The sequence below is a fragment of the Phyllostomus discolor genome, chromosome 10 (assembly GCF_004126475.2).
Source record: "Phyllostomus discolor isolate MPI-MPIP mPhyDis1 chromosome 10, mPhyDis1.pri.v3, whole genome shotgun sequence".
Lineage (NCBI taxonomy): Eukaryota > Metazoa > Chordata > Mammalia > Chiroptera > Phyllostomidae > Phyllostomus > Phyllostomus discolor.
The window spans coordinates 44,443,866-44,471,855 of NC_040912.2; the positions used below are offsets into that span (position 1 = coordinate 44,443,866).

At 37.6% G+C, this 27,990-nt stretch overlaps 1 protein-coding gene across 7 annotated transcripts in view; it reads left to right on the plus strand.

Moving 5' to 3' along the window:
- The window catches only part of LOC114508028 (gamma-secretase activating protein), an 85,617-nt gene that overhangs the window by 10,715 nt on the left and 46,912 nt on the right, over window positions 1–27,990 (plus strand). For 5 of the 7 annotated variants that reach the window (XR_004899646.1, XR_004899647.1, XM_028526018.2 and 2 more), the window contains exons 2-12: window positions 6,421–6,497; window positions 7,512–7,568; window positions 9,601–9,670; window positions 9,979–10,032; window positions 15,355–15,443; window positions 20,047–20,116; window positions 21,631–21,680; window positions 24,847–24,951; window positions 25,190–25,249; window positions 26,180–26,223; window positions 27,088–27,173. Coding sequence is in view for 5 of the 7 variants with exons in the window: in XM_028526018.2 (XP_028381819.1) it covers window positions 6,421–6,497; window positions 7,512–7,568; window positions 9,601–9,670; window positions 9,979–10,032; window positions 15,355–15,443; window positions 20,047–20,116; window positions 21,631–21,680; window positions 24,847–24,951; window positions 25,190–25,249; window positions 26,180–26,223; window positions 27,088–27,173 (762 nt within the window). In the remaining 2 variants the exon portion in view is untranslated. Of the gene's footprint in view, window positions 1–6,420; window positions 6,498–7,511; window positions 7,569–9,600; window positions 9,671–9,978; window positions 10,033–15,354; window positions 15,444–20,046; window positions 20,117–21,630; window positions 21,681–24,846; window positions 24,952–25,189; window positions 25,250–26,179; window positions 26,224–27,087; window positions 27,174–27,990 lie in introns of those variants that run through there. The other 2 variants (XM_036010718.1, XM_036010719.1) reach the window with 2 other exon arrangements.

The following is a 27,990-nucleotide window of genomic DNA, read 5'->3' on the forward strand; positions in this document are numbered from 1 at the left end:
TATTTCATTTTGGGTATCTTTCACTTGTTCTTTCATTTTTCCACCAAGCTCAATCAGTTCTGTGAGCATTTTGATTACCAGAGCTTTAAATTCTCCATTAGATGGGTTGGCAATCTCCTCATCGCTTAGTTCTGAGGTTTTGCTGTGTTCTTTCATTTGGGCCATATTTCTTTGTCTTGGTGCACCACATAAATTATAAGGGGCATGGCTTTAGGTATTCATCTGGGCAGGACAACCCTCTTTGCTGTGCTGCCTGTGGGGGAGGGGCCAGAGAGGGAACAATGCAGCTTGCCTGCTGGTCTCTAGTGCATTTTCCAACAGACTCTTATGTCAGACTGGAAGTATCTCCCACCCTGGCAACCCCAGCCTTAGCCCACAGTGAGCTCTGAGACTCAGTTTTCCCCTTAAGTCAGTCCCTTCCACACAGCTCTGCAGCACTCAGCAGTCAGCCCCACCCCTCAGCTGCCTTGCTGTGGTTTTTCTGAGTGGTCTGCATGGTCTGCCTGACCAGTCTGGTTGTTCTGGTTGGTTTTTTCTTTAATTCCTTGGTTGTCAGAGTTCCATGCAATTTGATTTTCTGGTGCTTCTGGTTGTTTATTGATTTTAGATTGGTTGTTATCCTCCTTCTGGTTGTGTGAGGAAGTGAAGGGTTTCTACCTATGCCTTCATCTTGGCCAGGCTGTTTCTTCTTCTTCTTCTTCTTCTTCTTCTTCTTCTTCTTCTTCTTCTTAAAGCAGACCCTTTAACATCTCTTGCAGTGCTGGCTTGGTGGAGATGTACTCTTTTAGCCTTCTTTTGTTTGGGAAACTCTTTATTTCACCTTCCATTCTAAATGAGAGCCTTGCTGGATAGAGTGGTCTTGGTTGCAGATCCTTGCTTTTCATTACTTTGAATATTTTGTGAAAATCCCTTCTGGTTTGAAGTGTTTCTCTTGAGAAATCAGCTGATATCCTTATCAGAGCTCCCTTGTATTTTAGTAGCTGTCTCTCCCTTGCTGCCTTTAAGATTCTCTCTTTGTCTTTGAATTTTGCCATTTTGATTGTAAGGTGTCTTAGAGTGGGCCTCTTTGGGTTCATCTTGATTGAGACCCTCTATGCTTCCTGGACTTGTGTGACTTTTTCCCTCACCAAGTTAGGGAAGCTTTCTATCATTATTTTTTCATACAGGTTTTCTATCCATTGCTCCTTTTTTTTTCCTCTTCGAATCCCTACAATGCACATATTGTTACATTTCATGTTGTCCTAAAGCTGCCTTAAACTATCCTCATTCTTTTTTAGTCTTTTTTCATTTTTTTTGCTCTTACTGGGTATTTTTTTTCTACCTTGTCTTCCAACTTGCTGACTCAGTCCTCTGCTTCATCTAGCCTGCTCTTAATTCCTTCTAGTGTGTTCTTCATTTCTGATATTGCATTCTTAATTTCCAATTGGTTCTTATTCAAGGTTTCTATGTCTTTTTTCATACTGATGTATGTCCCACTAAGTTCCTTGATCATCCTTATAACCATTAATTTGAACTCTATGTCTGATAAATTGCTTGCCATGTTTTCACTTAGGTCTTTTTCCAGAGATTCCTTCTTTTCTTTGGTTTGGGGGTTGTTTCTTTGACTCCCCATTTTAGTTGTCTCCCTTTATTTGTTTCTATATATTAGACTGAGTTGCTTTAACTCTCTGTCTTGTGGAGTAGCCTTGTGTGTTAGGAATCCTGTGGGCCCCAGTGGCGCAGACTCCTTGATCTCCTGATCTGAATGCTCTAGGAATGTTCTCTGTGTGGGTTATGTGGACTCTCGTATTGTATTTGGGTCCTGATTATTATTGACCTGTTTGTTGGTTGGAACTCCCCTATGTCTGGCTGGCTAAGAGGCTCAACCCCCACCACATGTTGTACAATGTTGTTTAGGTGCTAGAAGAACAAAGCAAAATAACACAAAAGCAGCACCATACAAGAAGCTCCCTGCTCCCCACTGCCCCCATCACCACAGCAATATCAATAAGGGAGCAAAAAATAATAAAATTAGTAAGGAAAATGGAATAGGAGAGAAAGGGGAAGAGGAAAAAGAATATGGGAAGAGCAAAAGAAAGAAAAGTGATTATGAGAGGAGAAAGGGGAAGAGAACTACTACTCATAATGAACTGAAAGAGGAAAATTGGGAAAAGGAACACAGAAAAGGTAACAAAAACAATAAAAGGAGAGAAGAAAGGAAAAGTGGCATAGTCAAAGCTAAGAGTAGAATAAAAGAAAAAATAGATAAAAAATAAATTAAAAGGCTATGAAAAAGGAAAAATAACTAAGATAATGAAAAAAGAGCCAAATAGATTTGTCTCAGCACAGTTTAGATCTTGCCTCCTGGTTTCTCCCTTTGGACACCACTCTGATATCTGAGTCTGGTGTAAGCCAATGTCAGGTGCTCTCCAGGCCTGGCTCTCGGCTGCCTTTTTGAAGTTACAGGTGATCCAGTTTGTGGCTGATTCCTATGGGCTTGGCTGCTCCCAGGGTGGGCCAAGCTGCTCTGCAAAGCTGGCTTTTTTCAGCACTGGATACAGGAGTGTGTCAACCAATGCCCCAAGTCACCATAGGATCCACCTCTACCTATCTCTGCCTGCTAGTCTGCTGTCAATCCTAGACTAGTCACAGACCCAACTATTTCTGAGAGAGCTTCTGACAGAAACATGAGGCTGTGATTCCTGGGTCTCCCATAGCAGGTGACTTTCAGACTTCAGGGAAGATGGTGGGTGTGTTCCCCTTCCCCCAAGCCACCAGTCTGAGTCTGTCTGGGATTATTTCCCTGTACTTGGCAGGGCAGGGCCCCTAGTAGGCTTCCAGTGCTCAGATTTTGGGTTTGCCAGATATCAGAGGTATTTATGTGGCTCTCTTGTGTTTGGGAAGCAACAGTCTGTTTCCCAGGATAGTGTATGGAATGGCTGTGCCCTTCCACCTGTCTCTGATGACCTCTGAGTCTGTTTATGTTGCTGTCTCCTCAGCAAAGGTTAAGGGAAAAAAAGAAAGGAAAAAGACAAACAAAACAGAACATCAAGACAGGGCAAAACTGAAAAAAGAACAAAAAAGTTGTTGAGTGGGGCAAACAGGTTTTCCTGAGTCCTAAATTCTTAGTGAAACCTTCTCTTTGTCTCTCTAAATATTCCCCACCTCCAGCTCTAGTGCAGGGATCCAGCTCATCAATTATCCTTATTTTTTTTATCTTGTTTTGTCCTTTTTAACCAGAAATTTAAAATGAAATTTGCTCTGAGTTATAGGATATTTTGCATATGTTTTGTCTAAATATTGGAGCTTGTCATAACATAATATTTTAACACCTAAAACACTATTCATGTATGGGGAACATGAGTCAAGTTAAAGCAATTTAATTTTGAGGAAATTGGGGAAATAGACATTTCTCCTCAACTAATGATGATAATTAGTGATGTTGTATCTACCAATGTTCAAATCCTTTAATCTTAGAATTAGGAGGAATATCCTAAAGTTTTAGAAAAAACATGATGGTTAGTTAACTTTAAGGTTAAATGTATTGTGTTAAGAATTTTTATATCCCTCATCAAAATATGGCTTTCAAACAGAAAAGTACACAAATCATAAGCCAAACTCACCCATGTACCTAGATCTCAGAGCAGGAAAGAAAACATGAATAGAACCCTCAAGGTCCCCTTCATGCTCCTTTCAAGCTGTCACTCATCTAGCACCATAGATTCATCTTACCTGTTTTTGAAGCTAGTGTGTAAGTTAAATCATACAGTTCGTGACTTTTTTTGGAGGGGAGTGCGGAAGGATCTGGGCTTCTATTGCTCAATTATTTATGTTGTATGTTATAGCAAATTAATTAATTCTTATTGTTGTATAGCCTTCTATTCGAATATCTACTGGATGGATATTTTGGGTTTCCAATTTTGGCTATTATGAACCATAGTACTATAGACATTATATGTGTCATCTTCCAAAATATGCATATATTTCTTTTGGGATATATGTACAAGTACAGTTGCTGAGCCAGCTTTGTTCAATTTCAGTATATACTGCCAGTTTTCCAAATCACGCTCCCATTAGCAGTGTATGAAAGTTTCAATTGATTCAGATTTCTTGGCACCACATAATATTAAAGGATAAGTTAAGGGTTCATGTTGTAATCTTTATAGTAACTAATAAAATATTAGGAAAATAATATATAACTGACAAGTTAATAGGTGAAAGACTGAAATAATAGAACTTCAGTTAATCCAGAAGGCAAGGACAAAGTAAAACAGTTGAGTTAAATAGAAAATAAATAGTAATGGTTGCTATAAAACCAATATGTCAATGATTATGTTAAATTTAAATGGACTACATACTTTAAAGGATACTGCATGTGAGACATCTTAAATATAAGGGTACAAGAAGGGTAATTATAAAAGGATATGAAAAATTATATTATGTAAGCACTAACCAAAAGAAAGTCGATATAGCTATACTGATATCAGGCAAAGTAGCCTTTAAAGCAAAAAGGAATTCCTACCTTTTGTGACAGCATGGATGAAACTGGAGACTATTATGGTAAGCTAAATAAGCTGGTCAGTGAAGGACAAATACCGTATGATCACTTAAAAAAAAATCTAATGAACAAAGCATCCTATTTTTCTGACTATAAGACACACCCCCCTTTCCTCCCAAATTTTGAAGGGGGTGCATCTTATAGTCTGAATGTAGCTTACCTGGCTTGCTGTGGTGGGGGAGGCGGTGGCCTATGTTATTTATGTTATTAAATATTTTACCACATTTTTTGCTTCAACATTTTTTTTCCCTATTTTCCTCTAAAACCTAGGTGCGTTTATGGTCTGGTGCATCTTACAGTCCAAAAATTCGGTAAACTAACAAGCAAAATAGAACCACAGGCATAAAAACATGGAACAGACTGACAGCAGCCAGAGGGGAGGGGAGAGGTGGTGACTGAAAGAAGGTGAAGGGATTAGTCAAAGAACATATCTGAAGGACCCATGGACATGGACAACTGTGTGGAGACTGATTATGGAAGTGGGGGATGGGCTGGGTGGAGGGCACTGACGGGGGGAAAAGTGGGGTGACTATAATAGCATAAACAATAAAATATTTTAAAAAGAAGAAAAGAATTATTAAAGGATGTTTTATAATGAATAAAAGGGTTGAATAGTCCAGCTCCTGGTTAAAAACCTGTGTATGACTTTTTTTTTTTAGTCCAACCATGTGCAATTACAAAAGCTTTACTTGACAGGCCTCATGGAAGAAAGCTGCCCTCCCCAAACCAGACTTGATGCATAGCCAGTGCCTGCAGTCCCTGAAGGGCCTTGCAGTCAAGGTCCCCTGGATGACCATGATCTTACACAAAGCTATGTTCCCAGCCCAGGAGTCTTCAGTCAGAGGCTTCATTATCAGTAGCTTGAAGTACTGAAACCACCTTAGCAGGAAAAGAGGGGAACCTTGAAGATATTTTTTTCTCCCCTTTGACTCAGTACTTAGTACTCTTCCACTCTTAGCTCTTCTCCCTCTACCATCCCAGGGCCCTTGGGTCCACAACACTGCAGGAGCCTTTTGTTGGAGGCCCCCTGAGCAGTGAGAGATCCCTACCTCTCTGCTGACCTACATGACCCTCCACCCATTTCAAGGGGAAATGGACAGGGAAGTGGTGTTTCCTCTGGCTTAACCTTTTGCTTTACTACCACAGTAAGTGATAAAAGGCTTGACTACTACCTGGTTTTTTTTTTAGCTTTTTGCTTTACTTTGATACAATGACAGCTCTGCTGAGTTCCTGACAGGTTAATCCACAAGCAAGCTATAATAATTCTAAATTTCTAGGCCCCTAATAAATAATATACATAAAACAAGAACTAATAGATACTTAAAACCTGTTGAAGTATAACAAAAATGCAGAAAAATGTACAGATGAAGGTGTATAGCTCAGTGAGTAATGACAAAATGAGCCTATTAGTATATCCAACATATACATTAGTACTAGCCCCTCTGAAGGCTCCACCAAGATAGCTCCCAATCACTACTTCTTTCTTCTTCCCTGAAGGTCTCTACTGTTCTGCCCTGGCTGGTGTGGCTCAGTGGACTGAGTGCTGGCCTGCAAACCAAAGGGTTACTGGTTCATTTCCCAGTCAGGGCACATGCCTGGGTTGTAGGCCAGGTCCCCAGTGGGGAGTGTGCAAGTGGCAACTACACATTGATGTTTCTCTCCCTCTCTTCTCCCTTCCTTCCCTTCTCTCTAAAATTATTTTTTTTTTTAAAAAGGTCTCTATTGTTCTGACCTCTAATTCAATAGGTTAGCTTTGCCTGTTTGTAAACTCTGTATAATGGAATCATCAGTATGCTTTTGTACTTGGCATTTCACTAATACTATATTTGTTAGATATGTTCTTAATCATCTCCTGCTAAGTATTAACTTGCTATTATTTTCAGGTGTTTTGGAAAATAATTATGAGAGCCTACGTGTATTAAACGTTGAAAGAAATGGAAATATAATCTATACCTATAAGGTATGTCTATATCTCTCTTTTTTAGTGTGGTAAAATGTACATACATAAAATTTACTACTTTAATCACTTATATTCTCTTGTTACAGAATTTTATGCTCTTATTGAGGGGTAACAAATAACTCTTGTTGGCATTTAATCTTTACCATATGACTTTTTTATTTTGTGAGATTGAATAGTGTGATTTAAATTCAGTCTTCTGGTGGTGATTGCTAGGGGTGAGGGGTGTAAGGGGACTAAGTGGTAAGGGAAAATATAATAAAGATTATATATTAAAAATAAAATAAATTCAGTCTTTTATAAATAAAATAAAATTGCACATAATGTCTGACATACTACTCAGTTTTTTAAAATAAATGAATGGTTCTATTTTCTAGAGGAAAGATGACAAATAGAAGATTTAAATATAATTAATATGTTAACTTTTTATCTTTGAGGAAATATTAAATATAATTATTCTACCCCATCTGTTAAGACTTAGATATGCTCAGACTTTTGAGGCATTATTATTTATCAATGCTTTTTCATTGTTAAGTGTTCTAAGGAAAGAAAATTTAACTTTCTGATAACTTTATTACAGTAGAGGAACATGAAAGAATAATTGCAATGGCCAGTTTGCTTTACACAGCTGTATCACTGTACATTTTTGTTGCTTAAAAAGTTATTATTTTAAGTTGTATCTATCAGTATGCCGCATTTAAGAAACTGTATTATTCAAAAAGTTTTACTTATAAGAATATCATGGTCTTGATCTGGCCACTTCCAATACCCATCATCTATATGTTCTTAAATAAATGGAAGTACAAAGAATCTGCCCCTTTACCATGCTTAGTCCTACTAGACAGTGTCCCCTACACTCACTGAGCTGAAACGATTTGGTCCCTCTCTGACATACACAGTGTGCTGCCTATGCAGTGCTTATTGCTAATGTTGATGGAATTATTGCAGTTTGAGAACTTGTAAAATCCTAACTTTCTAAATAATGACATTTAATAAACCTCTAGTTAATTTTTTTAGGATGATAAGGGAAACGTCTCCTTTGGATTATATGATTGCCAAACCAGACAAAATGAGGTAAAAATCATCATTAATTATAGATTTACTTATTCATTACTTTACTGCTTTTGAGTTTTCCTTATTTTTGCCTCCTTTTTCTATGTACAAATTCTCATTTCATTTTCTGAAAATTTAGTTTTAATTTCTTTGCTTTTCTTCTCTTCTCCCTTTTATACTCTCTTGGCACCATTATCTTTATCTTTTTTTTTCCTAAATGCAAAGACTTGAACCAAAACATCAGCTGAAGTCTTGTAGTTTTTGGAGATTTAAGCAAACTTGGCTCAAACCAATTACCCAATATTCTGTAGGAATGTAGGGAGTCCAGTACCCTCCCCAAGATGTTGCTCCACAATTTGTGTGTTCCCACAATTTGTGTGTTCCCACAATTTGTGCGTTCCCACAAGCTTAGGATCTCATAATGACCTCTAGCTCTGGATTCTGCTTTTGCTTAACTTTCACTTATCTTGCTTCTCAAAGATCCAGGTATAGAACCTAGGCTGCTTTTTAAAATTTTTCCCCAAACCACTCACATAAGATATTAGATGGTGTGACAGCTTTGTCTAATTCTTGGGGCAAATAGGAAAGAGTCATTTTGTGCCTATGCAAAAACAATTTACAAATATTAAGGGATTAAGAAGTCTAAAAATGTACATTGGCACAAAAGCTTCCCCCAAACACATTGTTACATGAAAAAAGCAAGTTGCCAGGGTAGTACATTCTATTTATACTTAAAAAAATTATAAGAAAACTATGCAACATATGTACATAAATATATACATTAAAAACTCATTTTAAAACCTCTGGAAGGCCAAAGAGCAAATTACCAACAGGTTTCATTTTAGAAGGAATTTGGGATTGGGTGAGTGTAATGGAGAGCTTTGACTTTTTATTTGGTAGTGCTAGCATGTTTTAAATACTGCAATTATGCTCATGTGTTATTTTATAATTAAGAACATAAAAACACTAAGCATTAAATGTATACATTTATGATTCTCCTTACTTACAAATTAGAATTGATCAATTAGAGCAAGAATCAAAGCAACCCTAAATTTCTCACATGAATTCAGAGCTTTCTTATTCTTAGTTCTTATTCAAAGTTCACTTTCTCTAATTGAGTGTTTTCTGACTCCCCAACATATTTCGATCAACTTCTGGCCATAGGATTCTAGTGTGTCCTTAGTGCTTTTTTTTGTTTGTTTGTTTTCAGGTACTAATTACCTTCTTACTACTACCTACTGTTCTCTTAGCCCATTCTCTCCTGACATCTAAGACTCTAACTTTCCTTATCCTCTGAGTACTATACTTTATAAATTTGCCTAATATAAGTTATTGTCTCCAGTTCCTCAATCTGTATCTCACATCCTCCTTCTGCATAACCATTTTTATTTTCTTTACTATTTAAGGAAATGGAATCTTGCAACATTTCAAACAGCAGCAAGACAATTTAAAAAAGATTACTTTACCAATGCACTAATTAGGAGAGTCCTATAAGAGATGTACTTGTTATAGTCTCTTAGACATAGCTAGTGATATCATTTATATAATTTGGTTAGAACTTTATTTGCCTCAATGATTATAATAGCTAACATTTGAGTGCTTATTATGTGTGGCATACATTGTATTAAGTGCTTCATATGGATTATCTCATTTGATCCTTTTATAAGGATCAGTCTCTTAAGATAGATATTATGATCTCTGTTTTGCTGATGTGAGTATAGAGAGGTTGAGTAACTTGCCTAAAGCCACATAGCTAGCAAGTGGCAGAGTCGGGATTAAAATCTGGGTCTAATTTGGCTCCAAGGTCTGTGCTCTTAATTGCTATGCTCTGTTGCTTCATGGCTAAGTTTCAATGCCAAACATGGCCTACAAACCAAACAACTTTTTTCTTAAGAAATAATCAGAAACTTCTCAGTATGAATAAATTGGCTCATTGACTGGTTCTTTGGTTAAATGTCACAATGATACTTGGTAGATAGCTAAATGGGAATTTGTATTCATAAAATTGTTATTAATATGAAACTTCAAATTAAAAAATATTTTGTTTTAATAGCATCTCTATACATTTGAGAAAGATTTGCAAGTTGTCAGTTGCTCTGTCAACAGTGAGAGAACTTTGCTTGGTGAGTTAAACTTCTTTATTGCTACATGTCAAGAACTAAACTACATTTTTTTTGAGTTTCAAAGTATTAGATTTTTACAATATTTGATTTGTCTATTACAATAATTTTCTATTAAGAGATACTTTTAAGAGGTTAGATGTGAAATAAAGAACTTGTTGAGTCTACCCACAAAAAAAGATCGCTTTGTATTCTGCTTTGATCATCCACTGACAGATCCTTTGAGCCCTTACTCATTTCAGATAGAAATCAGTGACTTTAACAAGCTACTACATGGATCATTTGCTAATGATTTATTTTTTTTCCATAAGCTGCAAGTTTAGTTCAATCTACTAAAGAAGGAAGAAAGAATGAGCTTCAACCAGGTAATAAAATTATATTTTTAAGTGCATACTGATAGATGAAGATTTATTGAACTACTTAGTCAGATTCAGACATCTTTACAAATAGCTTTACCTCAGTTCAAAAAGGTGAAGGTCATGTCAAGCAGGTAAAAGTTAAAATTTTTTTTCAAGTAAACAATGTACAGAAAATATTATAACAATGAATAGCAGAAGTATTCAAAAGGAAGTTAACACCCCTGCAGACTAAACAAACATTGATAACACATTAGAACTCCATGCTCAGAAGCTTGTTTAAAGGGTTAGTAAAAGTTTGGTTTTCCTTTAAGAATACCTTTTTTTTTCTTACATCTGGTTAACTGTTGAACAATATATAATGCATTATGATTAGTCTACCAGTTGTAGATATAAAATCAATTCTACTCATTTGCCAAGGCACACTTAATTGTTTGTTATCTGTGTGATACCCCACCCCCATCCTTTTAACATTCTATAAATTCTATCTGTTCAGAACTCAACAAATATACTGAGTGCCTGCAGTGGGTCAGGCACTATGCATTGTGCTGGGGATGCAATAGTACACAAAGAGGTGTGGCTGTTGCACTCAGGGTTAGTTTAGGGACCAGTGGTGGGTGGGAATGCCCTGTGAAGCATGTGCCCTATCTTCAAAGGAAGCCCAGTGGGACCAGCTTTGCAATTTATCAAGAGAAGTATGGACATTGATGTAAAAATTTTATTTTTAAATGTTGGCTCAAATATTTAAAAAAATTCTACTCTGGCAATGGTAACTGCCTGTGGCTGGATCTAGCCTTTGGGCTACCATTTTTCATCTGGTAGTCTGGTCAATCTCATTTCAATTCTCTTACTTTTCCAGACCTGCAGTGTGTTCCAGCTGTTCTGTTTATTCGGCACTTATTCGACCTTTTGTTAGTATAGTTCCCACTCAGATGTACTTTTCTGTGGCTGCATGCGATGGAAAAACCCTTTTACGCACTTTCCACATGACACTTATGTGGCAGTCCTGGGCTCCCACAGAGCCGGCTTAGAGAGTGTCAAGGGAATCAGAGCTGGGTCTCTGTAGGACCGTCTCAGGGACCTCAGCAGGAGAGTTTCTGAGAGACGGTGGTAAGCAGGATGCATTCTCTGAAATCTTAGCATGTATGATCCTCACCCATGTTTCCCTCCTGCCCTGTTACACAGAGCCACAACAGTCCTCCCCTCTCTTCCATGCTGTGTCCTGCTCTCAGCATTCTCTGTGTTTTGTAGAATCAGATGCAATGCTCATTTCAGAGGTAATGGAACTGGACTAGCTTAAGTGAAATTGGGTCTAAGATATTGGTGTCCTGACCTTTAAAACAAGGGTATGGACAAAATCAAGATATGTCCCTGATTTCCTGGGTTAATAAACCCCTTTTTCCAAGAAGAGAAAGGCCCAGCTGCTTGTATTCCTCTCAACCACGAACCTAGATTAGGTCTCTGCACTTCCTAGTCCTTGAGCCTTATTGCTTTTAGCCTTAGAAATTGTTGTGCTGGGAAACCCAGAAGTAACTATAATCTTTATATGATGTTTACTGTCTATACCTGATTGTCATGTAGAACAGTGGAAATTATCTATATTATAAAATGTACTTTCAGACCAACTTTACTGTAAGTTTTGTTTGATTACAACATTAAATCCTATTCAGGCATACTTACTCAGTTTTGGAGATTTGATGCAACCTCTAGTGAGATTATCTGATTGCTTCTTTAAAAATATTAGAATGAACACTTTTAGTTATTGGATACCTCATACTTTATCTTCTTAGCTCACCTCTCATGTCAGCCTCTGCAGTGAGAACCAGCTCTGCTCAAATGTCATTTGACAGACAGTGCCTTACCTCAGCTGCTTTACCTGCTTCTTGCTTTTTGTCCAGAGCCCTTGGGAAAATCTGTTTACTGCCTGCATGTGTACCACCTGGATGTATGGTTGGAAAGGATTCCCAATAGGGTAGGCCATGGCCACCAGCAGGGGAGGAAAGGAGATGAAGGATAAACACTCCCTCTTTCCATCACTAAAGTGGATAATTCTGAGGCACATTCCATGCAGCTCAAGACCTAAGGGGGTCACTAACTTGATAATGTCCCTGATACTGGCATCCTCTTCTCCCTGGTTCAGTCCCTTCACTCTCTCAAGATAGCCCCTCATGGCTAAAGTGGTTCTGTTTCCTGACATAACTTCTTGCTTTAGTTTGGGCTTTCCCATAAGTAAAGTCTGAGGCAAGTATTTGGGGGAGGATCCTTGCAAACATTATTAGAAGAGTATTTAAACAGAGATCTGAAAGAGGGAGGAAGCAAGTGTGTGGCTATGGGGAAAGCACATTTCTCTCCAAGTGAACAGCCAGCACAAAGTCTGTGAGGCCAGAGTGTACTTGGTGGACTCACTGTTCCAGGATAGAGAGGAGTCAGTGAAACTGGAGTGGAATGAGCTGGAGTGGACAGAGTAGTAGGAACTGACGCCATAGAACAGGGGTGATGTGCAGAGAGATCGTAGAGATGCTTAGAAGGCTTTGGTCAGTTGAGATTTCAGAAATGATGTGACCAGAGAGCACTATAGGATCTATTATAATACTTTGTCCTTTGAATAAATATTTTGAAAAGGCTTATTATCTGTCCTTGAATGACTTGATAAGCCATTTGATTATAATATGTAGTTGGCCTCAAGGTGTTATTTAATACTCTATTGTTTATAATAATTTGTTTTTTCCTTTGGAAATATGGAAGGTGGGGTTCCTTGGTCCATTACTGTTCAAAACAGTTTTTATCAGCAGTGCTAATTATCTTGGCTGTGGCCATGCCGGAGTTCATGTGTTGTTTAGAACATGGCCTACTATAGCAAGCCAGGCCCAGCTGCCCCCTTCACCCTTTCCTGTGGAATTCCTTCACCCCAAGGCACAGAGATCTCCACTGGGCAGTGGTTGGAGTGACCACATGTGTTGGCCCCACTGCCACTGAGATCTCCAGAGCCCCCAAGTACCATTATAGACAGTTAAATGCTGCAGCTACTCCGTGGAGTCGTGGTTTGATTTCAGTGTTCCAGTAACCGGAGCTTCTTCAGAACCAGGTCCAAATAGACTTGTCTAACCTTGTCACCATTTCTCAACATGTACCATCACCTGCATCAGACCAGCTTCTTTTGCCCACTCTCTACCCTCCTCATGCCATGCCTATTCCTATGTTTTTTCTAAAATTTTGTTCAATTTACTTAAACTAAAATTTTTTTTTTAAATCACCATTTCTTTCATCACTCTACTTGCCCCCTCTTGCAACCACTGATCTATCCTCTATAATTTCGAGATGGTTTTCATACATAAATAAATATATGTATATATTTTTTATTCCATATATAATACAGATCATATGGTATTTGACTGATATCACTTAGCACAATGCCCTCCAGTTCATTATGTTGTTGCTTCTGATTCTGCCGTTTCTGCTGCCTAGATGTCCATATCCTGCCTGGCCTTTTCTTGACCTTCAGTGCTGTGCTTTCAGGCTCCATTGAAACCTGGATTCTCTAAATTCTTAAGACAACTTTAAGTACTTCATGGAATCATGAGATTTTTATGGTTGAAAGTAATTGTACAAATAATCTGGTTCTGTAGTTTTTCATTTTATTTTTTAAATAACAAGATACTGAGGCCTAGGAAATCTTCGTGACTTGCTGAAAAGTATATTTTAAGTTAGTGGCAGAGCTTACACTAGAACTGATGTCTTAACTCAGAGTACTTCCTGTTACACTATGAAAGCACTTGGTATTGTTGAGAGAAGTTTCCATTTGCATGATTACTCGTATCATTATGCTAATTATATTATTTGTGTCTCAGCTGCTCTAAAGAAGGGAAATATTAGTGTAGGAAGATGGTTTCTGCCCTCAAATATTCTACTATTTTTCAAGGCAAGTTAATTTAGCTGATAGCTTGTTATCTCACTTAGGTACAAATTCACTGCCAAAGATGCCAAATATAAGGTGATTCCGTATTTTCCAATGAGGAGATTCCTCTATCCACCCCCTGAAAAGTTTTTTTTTTTTCAAATGAAATATATATGCTTTTAGGGCAAGAAATAAAATAGTCAAATGCCAGCTGTACTACTTAGTATATTAAATATAGTAAGGAAAGTTGCTTTTTTTCTCATTTTCACTATTTAATTTTTTATTTTTCAATTACAGTTGATCTCTTTCTCACATTTCACAGAATATTTCTATTCTACCATTATTTTCTATCACAAGTGTCTTTGACACCAATGTCTTTATTTATTCTTAGAGCCATATTTTGAGCCATCAAGCAAATTTTTAAAGGACCTCACCTTTATCCCACTTTTTAGAAATACAGCTTTTTGAATTGGTATATGATCCTAGATTTTTATTCTAAGCTACAAGTACCCATCGACCAAACATTTGATTTTCACTTCTGTTGTATATTTGTTATCCCACACAATAATTCACTCACTGTCTTGATTTATAAATAATCTTTAAAATTAATTTTATAGAAATATCCAGTCCTTGCAATTAGGACTGTCCCAGAGATTGTTTTACATTCTTTGCCTTTTTAAAAAAATTGAATGAAGCAGTGTTGCCAGGTTACTTTAAATCGTGAAAACTGGTTTTGATTTAATTCTAGGCTTCTGTGCCACCCCAAAATTGTACATTGTTATTCAAAATAAAGTCATTGAAAAGTACCCTGGATTATTAGAGTCTTTGTAAGTGCTCAAACATAAGGCAACTTCTTTTGAGGTTTAATCTTGGGGTAGGAGAACTTTTAGCCTAAATTTGGATATCTGTGGTAATCCCATTATAGCCTCTGTCCAAGGACTTCCTCCTAATTGCTATCTCTGATGACCTTTGCTTGAATGTGCTGCTGAGGAAGTCAGGGGGTCTGTATCAGTGAGCTCTGCCACTGCCTGCTGTTCCTGATAGGTGCTGTCAACTCCGACTTGTTCATGCATCAGAAATATCTTTATATTTTCATGTACAAACAGTATTTTTCATCATGCTGCAGAATGGGAGTGCCACTGAGGTGGGTTGTGTTATGTAGATTTAGAAGTTGGGAGGGCCTGCCAAACTGTGCTAAATAAAAATGGCTGAGGAATGGGAGGAAGTTGTCTCTGTATGCACATCAACTTCTCCCTTATGATGTTTTCAGTGTCTGTTTTGGTTTTAAGAAATGTCAAAGTAAATTTTAAGAAAATTAGTTTTCTTTGTGTAATACAATAGGCAACACATTTACATATTCCAAGGTCAGACATCTGTGGAGAAGATAACCTGTGATATTCTGGTCTTCGTTTCTCAAAGCCTCCATTACTTTGTAGGATCAAAGTGCTTAACTCTGTTGGTGGAAATCTGCCCCGTGAACAATGTGAAGGTTCTAAAAGCAGTGGATAGCTATCTTTGGGTACAGGTAAGTAAGCATGTCATTTAAGACATCTCATTAATCAAAAGGCGTGAACCTAGAGAAAATGGTGTTTACAACATACTTTCACACAAATTATCACATTTAATCCTCAAAGCATTCTGATAAATGGTACGGTAGGAATGATCAGCTCTTCCTTTGCAAACATGGAAATCTTTAAAACTCAAACCAGGTTCCTCTGTCTCTATTCTGTTATGGTTTGTCTGATAGTAAGGTAGTATTTTACATGATAAAATATTTAATATCAAAACATTTAAGTAAATTTGAAATGGTTTATTTCATGTATTCACATAGTTGACAGATTAAATATCTGTGATTAAATGATTTAGTCCCATAATTTATCAACTCCTTGAATTGATGCAGAAGCACTATGTGTATAATGCAGGTAGACTAGATATAGTCGGTCCTTGTTACTAGCATATTCTGAGTTTATGAATTCTACTACTTGCTAAAATGTATTTGTAACCCCCAAATTATAATATACATGGTGCTTTCACAATCATTTGCAGACATGTTCAAAGTGGTGAAAAATGTGTTCCCCAATGCACACATTTCCAGTTGAGGTCGAACAAGAGGACACTGAGTTCTTGATTCACTTCTCATATTGTAAACAAATGTTTTTGTGTTCTGTGTATTGCCATGATTTTTTGAATTTTGGGGCTCTTTTGTTAGTGATTTTACTGTTTAAAATGTCCCCAAGCATATTGCTGAAGTGTTATCCAGTGTTCCTAGATGCAAGAAGGCTGTGATGTGCTTTACAGAGAAAATACGTGTTTTAGTTAGATAAGCTTCATTCAGGCATGAGATTATAGTGTTGTTGACTGTGAGTTCAAGGCTAATGAATTGACAGTATATAGTAAATAAGGTGTGTTTAAACAGAAGCACAGATTAAACAAAGTTAAATATTAATTTGTTGACAATAATGTTATGACTAGAGTCTCACAGGAAGCTACCCTTGTGCTCCCCTGAGGAGCAATGGTCAGTATTCAGTGTACAGTGTTTATGGTGACTTTATAGAATATAGCTACCACAGATACTTGCTCATGCCTTGTTGCAGTACAATTTCCTTGTGTAATACAAAGTATTTGCCTCCTTTCCCCCCTCCCCCGCCCCACTCACTCCCAGCCTTGAGCCAATGTGTCTCCCTCTTGCAGTGTGTATTAGGAGAGGGGATAGTCTGTCATCTGGTTCTCCACTGTCAGCAGTCCTTCCAGCTTTTTTGCATTTTCACCACCACTCCTGGCTTCACTGTGAGATGCTGCTTGTTTCCAGACAGGGCCTGGCGTGGAGCTCCTGAGCTGCATTCCCCCTTCCCTAGAAGCTGCTCTGTTTACACTGTGATCAGTACAGGGGTGACTGTGGGACAGAGCACACTTCCCTTCTCTGGATTGTTTCTCTTAGCTTCCTTAGCATCCCCACCCAGGGCTGTCTAGGCAATGGTGATGTTGTTGAAGGATTGGGACACATAAAGGGATTTTGAACTTGGGAAGGGAAAAGTTTTTATAAGTATTTGGTTGTGCAACATTATGAATATATCAAAAACTACTGAATTGCACATTTTAAAATAGTTAGAATACTGAATTTTATCTCAAATTTTTAAAAAAAGTACATGATGCATGACAGCATCCACAGACAAAAGGAAAAGGCTCCACACAAATAAAGTAAAACTTGTATTCACCTTGTGATTCCATCTCAGTTCCTAGCCCTGCTCCCTGCGCCTCATGCCTGTCTATACCCCTGGAGAGAGAAACTTCTTCAAACCTCTGTCCATGGCAAATCCCCATCTTTCTGCCTCTCCCTGCCCCCCCCCCCCCTTTACAGAAACACCCTTCACTGTCCACTGAGTTTGGTCTTGTCCTTAGATCTATCGCCCTCCCTTTTCTTTTCAAAATATCCACGGTGGTCTCCAGCAGAGCATTTTCCTGAGTGTTTGTGTGCCATCTGGACCCCCTTCGCAAAGGAACTTTAGCAGGACAGTAGTGAGTGGGGTTGGATCCTAATCTGATACCCTTTGAGAGTTCCCTTTCAGCATGAGGTGCATCTTCTAGATAGTTCCAGTGGATAATCAGACACCCATCTATACCCCTATAGCACATATTTCCAATGATAAATATTAACAATCAGAGCTCCATATTTGTGAAGATAAATATTTCCCTAAAATATATATAGATCCCTATTTACAAGGCAAAAAAAAAACCCCTCCAAAAAACAAAAACAAAAATCAAAACAAACCAAAAAACCCAACTTCGCTTGCTTTTGTAGAGCTGTGTCTGAAGCCTGTCTATTTATATTCTGACTTCTAGGCCCTATGGTCACTTCATAAAATGGCATTTTTAAGATCGTGTTCTCACTGATTGCCACACAAAGACCAGGCAAAGGTTTAGAATTCCACAGCATGTTAGTCCAGGTCACAGTCCTAAGCGAGCATGCCCTGGCCACCTCTGTGGACCCAGGGCGGCTGTGTCATCTTCTGTAGGAGCATCTCCTTGTTTGAGGTGCTGAGCATTTGCTCTTTGTTGTCTATACAAAGAGCAAATGTGGTGTCTCTCATCTTTGCTTCTCCTCAACCCCAGTATATGAAATATCTTGCTTGATGTGCCCCATTTCACAAACAAGGAGATAATAAGTTCCATATTATTGTTGTAGCTGAATTCTGCACTTGGTTATCTATTTTATAATTTTGAGGTTATTGCTCTGAAGAATGATATGTAGTTAATGTTTTATTTTTCAGTTCTAAAAGGGAAACCTGACTACAAATAATTTTAAAAGTTGACGAGTTGTTTTTCTAATTTGTCATTATGAAAAGTTAGGACACCAGGGGATATATTTTGTCAAAATTTTCCTAGTCTGTAGAGAGGATGCCAACTATAACATAGGGACATAGAAGGTTGTATTCTTTTATTATGCTTTCAAGTTTGGAGGGAAAAAGCAAAATTCACTGGTGGAGCTTATCTACTAAGCTTTGATGTTACTAAATGAACCTGCTGAGTTCCTGGAGTCATCCATCCCATAACCGGTGTTCCCTAACATTGCAGTGGACAGCATCAGGCTGTGGGTTTCTGGCTGCCTGCCTGTCACATATGAGAGAGCACAGAGTGTGGGGGAGTAGGGTGGGTCAAGCCTTTCCTTCCCAGGGACAGGCATTCTATGCTTTGAGGCTTGTAAGTCCTCCACCACTTGCCACACTGTGACTCACTGTCCTTTCTTGGAAAGTCCCTGGCTAGGTTTTGCTTTGTCTCTTGGATGTGGGACTTTGGAAGTTGTAATGGAGAGTAGTTTACTTAGCTCTCAAATTAAATACTGGGGTTTAGTTACACAGCAAATGTATTGATTGCTCTTATTTTGTGCATGTGAAATAGAACTTGCTGTACAAATGTTGTTACATTGTTTCTGATTGGCTTCAGAATCACATATTGTAAATAGGAAGCACCATCCCTAGAAATAGCTTACACTTTAACCTTATTGTTTAAATGAATTATATTGGACCTGAGATCAATTTCCCCCTGGAAAAATGAGTTCCTAAAAGTTCCATTTTTCTGCTTGCTTCCATCTGTAATGTGTGCCTGCATGTGACTTACCTAAATTGTTCTGTGGTTCTCAGTCCCTTCTATGGTATATAGTAAGATAGTTGACGCAGACACTGGTCCGCAGTATCTGCGGCATCATGGATGAGACAGGAGACATTCACACAGACTACTAAGACCTGTGTGGAGGAAAAGGGATGGCCAAGCTACCTTCTCAAGGGGAGGGTGCCTTGGAGCGGCTTAGCCAGTCTCTCAAAGGAGAGTGCCCCGATCCTTCCCTTCACTGGGTTTTTATTGGCTTTTCATTTGCACAGGAATACAGGTAAAGTTCATTAATCATCGTCGGGCAATAAGGATCAAATAATAGACAGTATACAAATAACTCTGAGCGCCTATTCTGAGTTAGGGTCTATTAGCTAAAGGGCTACAAAACATTTTGGGAAACAAACTCATTTCCTGCTTGGACCTTTATCAATTAATTAAGAGCATTCTTAGCAAAGCAGGTTTCACAGGAGTTTATGTATTCTTTCTCAGGTCAGGCCTGATCACCTGGGGAACCCGCCCTTTTCTAGCACAGGGCTGTACCACCCTCTGTCATTGTTTCAGGATTAAGTCAGGCAGAGGGAGCAAGACAGCCAAAAGAGTAGAAGACTTCTCACAGGCAGAATGAGAACTCAGGCTTTGTCAAAGCTGAGGGGCAAGGGTCCATCACTCCCTTTCTCCATGGCCCCCCAAGTCCTTCCCTGGGGCCTGCACGTGATCATGCCTGTCTTAGGGTGTTCCCCCCTTGGGGAATTTTACCCATCATTGGCTAACTGATTGAGCATTGGGGGCCAGTTATGGATGAAGTAAAGGAGCAGAAGTGGTGCTCCTGCCAGGGAGATAAGCTTTGTCTCCTTAGAGGCTTATGGTCTGAAGGTTGTTCACTCAGCCTTAGCCATGGGGGGGGGTTACAGCTCCTGAAACCAGGAAGGGCGGTTCCCAACATCAGTGATCAAATACAATTTTTCAAATAGTTGTATCAGCAAGGTAGTTGCTTATATTTTTGATTAATTTTCTTTTTGCAGTTCCTCTACCCACATGTTGACAGTCATCCTCTTCCAGAGAACCACCTGTTACTGATTTCAGAAGAGAAATGTAAGTACATCTTTAGGCAGTATATAGGAACTTCATGAGTGGCACATCTCCTAATGAAGTATGGGACGTGACTGAATCTTCTAGAGGTCCACTCACCTGTGCTGAGGGTCTGCTGACCTTTGATGTCTATGTGAGACCTCAGACTGCTGTGAAAGGACTTTTCCTTTGGCCCCCGCTTGTTATTCCATTCGGACTCTGCTCTGTTTCCTCATCCTGGGAATGATGGGCCTCTGCATATATGGATTTTCAATTTTGTCACATGGTGAGGTGTTTGTAGAACAGTTGTACAGGTCATTTTTGCCTTCTGTAGTCCCTCCTACTTTCAGATGTCTGTCATAGTAGATAAGCATGATATAAGGAGGAAGGTTAGCATTAGAAGCTAGAAGAATTTCATGGCAGAACTTGAGGACACATACTAAGTTTGTCAAAGTCAGATAGAGGCAAATAAGATTGGGAAATCCTTTAGTAATGTTTTCAAGTGGGGGGTTAGAAGGAGAAAGGACAAAATTCAGTGGTGGATCTTATCTAATAAGCCACCTTTCATTTTATAAGATTAAACTGCTAATTTGTAATTTGGAAAACCTGAGGGGTTAAGCTTGCGTTTCCTGTATTTGCCATGTATAATGTACACCCTCATTTTGGGCCCAAATTTTCAGGAAAAAGTTCTTCTGTTTTACTTTTTTAAATTAAATTTTTATTTATTTATATTTAGAAACAAAATCAATTATCATGTTCCAGGGTATTATTTTGCATATGGATATTGTTATTTCTTTCTAGAGTAACACTTTTAATGCATAAGCATAAATAAAAGAATTAAAAACATATATATATATAGATACAGAAGTAGTACTACCCACATATAATGCACATCCTTATTTTCCTTCAAAAATTTGGGCAGAAAGTGCTTATTATACATGGCCAATTATGGTAGTTCCTATGCTCTTGCCCAACTGTCTCACATTTTTGCAACCAGAACTGGCAGAAGGTAAGTATGGTGAATGAATCTAAATTGCTTACTGAGAGAAAGGGATCATCTACAAATCGACCAGAAACATTTAGAGTTTTGTAATGTGAAACTGATTCCTATAAGAATGCCCCTCTCAGATATCTTGCATGAGTTTTCTATCTGATATTTTCACACACGCAGGTGTTTGGTATTTGGAAACTGAAGCCAAACCCTGCCAAATGAACCCTTATTAGCTGTACATAGGACCGGGGATTTGGGGAGACAAGTGCCTATTGAGGGAACACAGGGGAGCAGAAAGGTTAAATGCATGTATTGTTGATATTGAGAGTAAAGGCTGGACCTGAAACAGACCGTAAAGGGAGGCTGAAGAAAGATGGGGTATGTTTTGAACCTTCATTGTGAAATTGGTCTCCATGATAATATTTTTCAGCCAGTTGTCTAATTTCCATTTTTCAATAAAAAATTATTTACTATGGTTAGATGAAAAGAGTACTAAATGTCTTTTTGTGAAAGTTAAATTATCTTTCTGTTGTTTCTTTGTTTAAAGATATTGAACAATTTCATATCCAAGTCATCCAAGAAGGTGGAAATAGAGTGGTAAATATTTGAAATTCCTTTTGCTTTGGAGTTTTTTTCCACAAAGAGTGACATTTCTAAACTGTTAAAGATAGGTTTATATTATAGAAACATAACATTTTCTTTATTTGATATCTTTCAAATTATAGTCTTGCTGTTGTAAAGTGTGAGCTAATACAAGATATAGAAAGGGGTTAAATGTTTCCTTTACCTCTGTCTCAGCCTCTAATCTTGGTCCCCTGAGATAATTAGTAATGATAGCCTTGTGTGACTCTTTCCACACATTTTACTTTGCACAGGTGCACGTATACAAGGATTCAGTTGTTTTTGCCAAAATAGAATCATAACACATATATTAATTTGCTGCTTTTGTTTTTGCATTTTTCCTAATATATCAGGAGTATCCTATAGGTTACTAAATAAAGATATAACTTTTTTCCTCTAATTTTTGTACATAGATACATATACATACATATATAATAAATGGGATTATAACACATATGCTGGGGTTTTATGTAATTAGATTTTCTTCTCTTTTTTTTTTGCTTGTTTTCTACTTCTCCCTTCCCTTTTCACCTTTAACTTTTGTTCATAACCTAATGAAGCCTTTCTTACTTTTCTCTATACCTGTATTGTCGATCATCCTCACCCCTGACACTACCAGGGATTTGTTTATTGTTCACTCCTTCCTTATTCACCTTTGTGGAATTGCCCGCAAGTTAACTAGAATAGTACCAATTTACTTTCTTTAGAAGTGCATAACAGTCCCCAGAATGAATGTACACAGTCTTCAACCCTTCTCCCATAGATGGACATTTGCTTGATTACCATTTTTTTATTTTGTTTGTATCAGAAATTGTCACAAACATTTTTGTGTCTCTAGCTTTACATAGTTAGTATGGATATCTCTTGGGGTTAAATCCTCAGGGATGGATAATTGGGTTGATGCTTTAATAAAGCTTAACAGATTTTGCTAGATTGTTTTTCAAAAAAGAAGTTAACAATTTGTAGTTTTACAAGCAAAGTATAACAAAACCCTTTCCTCTATCCATACTGCTAATAGGTGTATTTGTCTTTTTTTAAAAATCCAATTCAATGGATATACATTGATATCATTGGTTTAGTCTGTATTTCCCTTAATAGTAGTGAGTTAGTGAATACATCTACTATGCCTGTTGACTATTTGCATTTGTTTTTTTAAAAGTTGTTTAGTTGTATCCATGTCTGTTTTTTCTACTGGATTGTCTTTTTCTTGACAATTTGTATGAGATGTTAATATCTTATTGGTATTTAAAATTATTTCCTTCAATATTTATTCTGCATCAAAATAGCTTTTCTCTGAAGATTTTAATTTTAAAGTTATATGAAGAAAATTGAAATGGGAAAAGGCATTTATTATATGTATCTATTATTGATTGCCTCATAACAAGAGGCTGGTCTAGAAAGCGACCAGGGGTACGTGTGTGGCAGGAGCTCTAGGCAGTGGCTAAGTGGGTGAGAGGGCAAGGTCAGGGCCAATGCTCAGCAAAGGAGCAGGTCTGAGAGGAAGGAACAGGGCAGAATTCCAAAGCCAGTGATGAGAATCTCGGGGAGAGAGTTAAATAAGCAAGTAGGGGTCAGAAACTGGGAATGGGCATAGACAGAGGACTGGGGGAGGAACTTTGTTCTAAAAGGCTGAGACAGCAGCCTCTTGAGGCAGTGCATAGTTCCACATATTCCTCACAACATTCCTGCATGAGGGAGGTGGCATTGTACTTATCCCCATTTTTAGGGAAATTCACAATCAAGACTCACAGAGGTGATATAGCTGGTTCTAGATAGGTACAAAACTGAGAGGTGAACCTGGGTTGCCACACTCCAGTGATGAAGTTCTTGTCAGTATATGTGTTTATCTGAAAGAATTCCCAAATCTATTCCAACCTAACACATTTCAGAAAAAGGGGAACAAGATGGGTTTTCCAAGGTTTAGAGACAGACAGGTCCTCTGGGGTCTTTTCTCTAGCATCACTTTTCTCCAGCCTGTGTGTGATGGACATTTGCAAGCCAGAAACAGAGGTGCATGGTTCTGCACGCTCCGTGCCCCCACAAGTTCTGGCTTAGCCTCAGTAGAGAAATTCCATTAGCATTCAGAGGGTGTAGGCATGAAAATGGACCATTCTGATATTCCTTTTTTTGCTCATTTCTTCTACCTCAACCTGTCTACATTTTTTACTCATCTTTCCCAATATATAATTGATTATTTTTGCTATATAAGCATTTTGAGGAAAGTGAATACTTAATTCCTTACATTAAACTTGTAATACCTTTAACAATTTACACACCTTATCTCATTTTTCTTCTTTTGAATAAATATTCCTTGAGTACTCTTACATGCTAGAAACAAGACATTAAGAATATGAAGATGTTATAGCAGAGTACATACTCACTGGGGAGACTTAGAGTATTAATTAAAATGTAACTGAAATAGAAGCATGCCGAAGTGCCATAGGAATACAGGGGTGGGGAGCTTTGCCTTTGTTGTAGGCCTGAGTTTTGTTTTCATTTTAATCCTTACCCAAAGCTATGTTTACTGATTTTATGGAGAGAGAGAGAGAGAGAGAGAGAGAGGGGGAGAGAGAGAGAGAGGGGGAGAACAAAACATGTATCTGTTGCTTCCCATATGAATCCCAACTAGGGATAGAACCCACAATGTAGGTATGTGCCCTGATTGGGGATTGGACCTGCAGCCTCTTGGTGTATGGGGACAATGCTCCAGCTAACTTAGCCACCCGGCCAGGATGGGTCTGAATTTTTTTCTTTGGTATCCCAGCCTCTGTGAAGGCCTCTTGTCTTCAGAGACCTGGGTGGGTTGTGTCCAGAATAGGAAGCTCTGAATCTTCTATTAACCAAGCTATTTATTTCTGGTAGGTGTGGCCTTGCCTTCAACATCACCAGCTTGTCTGTTAAACTAGGAATAAAATAAAATAGTGTATTATAAGGTGTTTCGGAAGAGCAAGTAATGAAATAATGTCTTAAACCTTTTCTGAAAAGACTTTCCATATGCACATGTTTGTGGGGAGGCCTGCTAAAAATAAACTGGAAATATTTACAAGTGTTATAAATATAAAATATGCAAAATAATAACAAATTTCGTATCTTTTTTCTTTTGAAATAGTTATTTATTTCTAAAATATTTTTGCCTCTTTAGGTGGCTAAAAATTCTGGCCATCTCCGAAAAGAGAGAGTAGCAGAAGATTTTGTTTGGGCTCAGTGGGATATGTCAGAGCAGAGATTATACTACATTGACATGAAGGTAAAAACTAGTCCGCTAGCCCTTCTTCTTATAGGTACAACTGAATTTTGACATTATCATTGTTGTAATGTATTAATTACTGCATTTTCATGGATGGTTATTAAAAATAAGGAAAATGTTTTCATTACTGTTGGCTTCTTGGCTGCTTCTCTCTCCCTCTTGTGGTTTTTGATTTCTTAACTAGTGTTTTTGTTGATTTTGGGGGGTGATATGTCATTTATTCTGCTGTCTTTTTTAGAAATCACGGACTTTGTTAAAATGCATCCAGTTTTGTGGTGATGAGAACTTTAAACTAATGGTAAGTCCAGAAAATGACTGGGCTAGAGGAAAGTTCTTAACATTGCTGCCCCCTATTACAGAGCGTTGTTACCACAAACAGCTTTTTAGTATTTTTGGTGTTCTGTTGGTCAGTCGTGTGAGCAAGTAAAGTAGTTCCTGCCATCTCAAGGCTTTGACACTATAACAATTGCAATTAATAGAAACACAGGAACTTTCTGCTAGGTGAATGCCTCACATTAAATAAAGCATAAGAATAAGGATCAGTAGGAGTTAATAGGTATGGTCTATAGTAAATAGCTTTAAGTGGTTATGTCATTTGATGCCAAATGACTTGTGAGGGTGGAGGATTTGAGAATAAAGTCAGTGAGAGGGTAGAGTCTCATTAGTAAAATTCTAGCATGACTCCTGAAAAAGTGATTTGGAATGCTGGCCTTGGGGTGAGGAGTCAAATATTTTTATTTGTAATGAACACTATGTTATTATTCTTCCTCACCAGGATGGCTATTGGTGTCTAGATTGGTATCATACCATTATAAGAATTTAATTTATCCTCCTGTCCCCCACCCCCTTTATTTTTTGACTTATCCACTCTCCTGCTAAAGACATGCAATCCTTCCCTTCTTTCCTGGTCATCTGTGTCTTGTAAAATCCTTCCAGTTGGTTTATTATACAATCCATTTATGATATTCAAACCTAAAACAAAGATTGCCAAGTACCAGCCCTTTGGGAAATAAATATACATCAAGCTTGCGATCATATAAACTCCAGAATATTCCTGATGGACTTCTTGTACTGGGTATCTTCAGAATAGCCTCTGAAGATAATGGTGGTTAAATAGGCTCTTCTTCATTAGGCAACTACATTGTTGTCAGGTTTGCGCTGGTTTTCATAACTGTTGTCACTTAATTAATGTTGTTTTTTGTTTACTTTTTTTCTGACTTTTTGACAGTTTGAGGCACCCTTGGACATATCATTAAGTGACTCAGGATTTAAGTAAGTTCATGGGAATAATGATTATATTTATACCTAATGTATGGTATGCAGATATAGTGAAAGGATAATTTGATATTTTGTGTGTGTGTGTGTGTGTGTGTGTGTGTATCTTCTTTTATACCTATGTTCTCTCTAAGGAGTAGAAACAGCTTTATCAAGCATGAACACAGGGTTTTTCCATGTGAAGCCAATCATATTAATTTTTGTAGTCATTTATTTCTATACTGTATCTCCATCTATTTTGATCTATGGATGTACTCTTCTCCCTGTGAGTCAATAAAGGATTCAGTGAGTCAGAGACAACAACATTTAGAATCAAACATCAAAACCCCTTTCTTGTTGCCATCAAAGAGAATGTCACAGGTCAGTCCACTTGTAGCTCAATATGTTGCTTTACTTCTTTTTCCTGTTTTCATTTTTATACAACAGGTAAGTTTTTTCTGAGACTATTTTAGTAAAAACATGAACTACTTTTGAAAAAGCAGACACAGACTACCAGTGCACAGAAAAAGGAAAGTCTTGAATTAGAGTAATGATAATCCTAAACTATTAAATGTTTTACTAGCTTTATTTAATCATATGTAAACATTCAGTTGTGCTTATTTTGAAACATATGCAGTTCTGTAAATCAGGAAAAATTTAAGTTGAAAGTAATTTTTTTCTGTTTCCCAGGCCACATCATTTATGTACAATGTATTTTTTAAATTATTTTATGGAATTTTTTAAAACCAAAAATATATTGTCTACTTAAATTTCTCAGGGACATGCCTGTATTTCTGTAGGTATATTTTAGTGGTTACTATCCTCTATGAGGGAGCTTATTTTTAAATGTATTCAATTTTTAAAAATTGTTTATGTTCTTAGACTTGTCAACTTTGGATGTGGTTATCCTCAAGACCAAGAAAAATTACCCAAATACCTGAGTCTGTGCATTTTTACCAACCGTACAGGTAAAACCAATGTTGCATTTATCAATTTGTTCAACAAAATATAGTCATTATTTAGTTATATGGATCTTGAAAATGAAATGTAATAGCCACAGTCTTACATAAGTGATCATATGGATTTATATTGCAGATTATCTTTTTCACAGATAAAATGCATCTGTGAAATGCATCTGCTATCTATATAAAAGAAGCCATAGTCAACAGGGTTACTATGCATCTGCTATCTATATAAAAGAAGCCATAGTCAACAGGGTTATTGTCCTAATAGGCATTTTTACATTCTTGTTCTAACAGAGAGGGTGGACTCATATTTAATCAGTGTACATTTTCCCTCTTGCTCCATCTTCTAACCAATGGCACAGTGATGGGGGTGCTTTTTGCATCAGGCTTACTGATGTGTTTGACTTCTAAACCTCTGTATTCAGCTGCTTTAGGAGCCATGCTATGACCCACTGAGCTAACAATAAAAGCTTGATAAAAAGTTCTTAGTGTACAACCTCTGTCTCTTAACACCTCTGTATTATAGAGAAAATAAAGAGGGAGAAAAAAATCATACCTGAACATGAGAGGAGAAGAGTAAGATTACCTGAACAAATCTGGTGGGAAAAAACTGCTCATTAGCCTCAACAATCATTTAAATTATCAACTCTAATAACTAAATCTAATAACCATTTTTAATATCCCAACTTGAGTGGACATTTATGATGTGAGTTAAGTAGTATCTGGACTAAAATTGTATTCCTTTTAAATCAAAGTATTCTTTAAGCCAACAAGCACTTTCTGTATGCTAGGTATTGGGAATATAATGGTTAGCAAAACT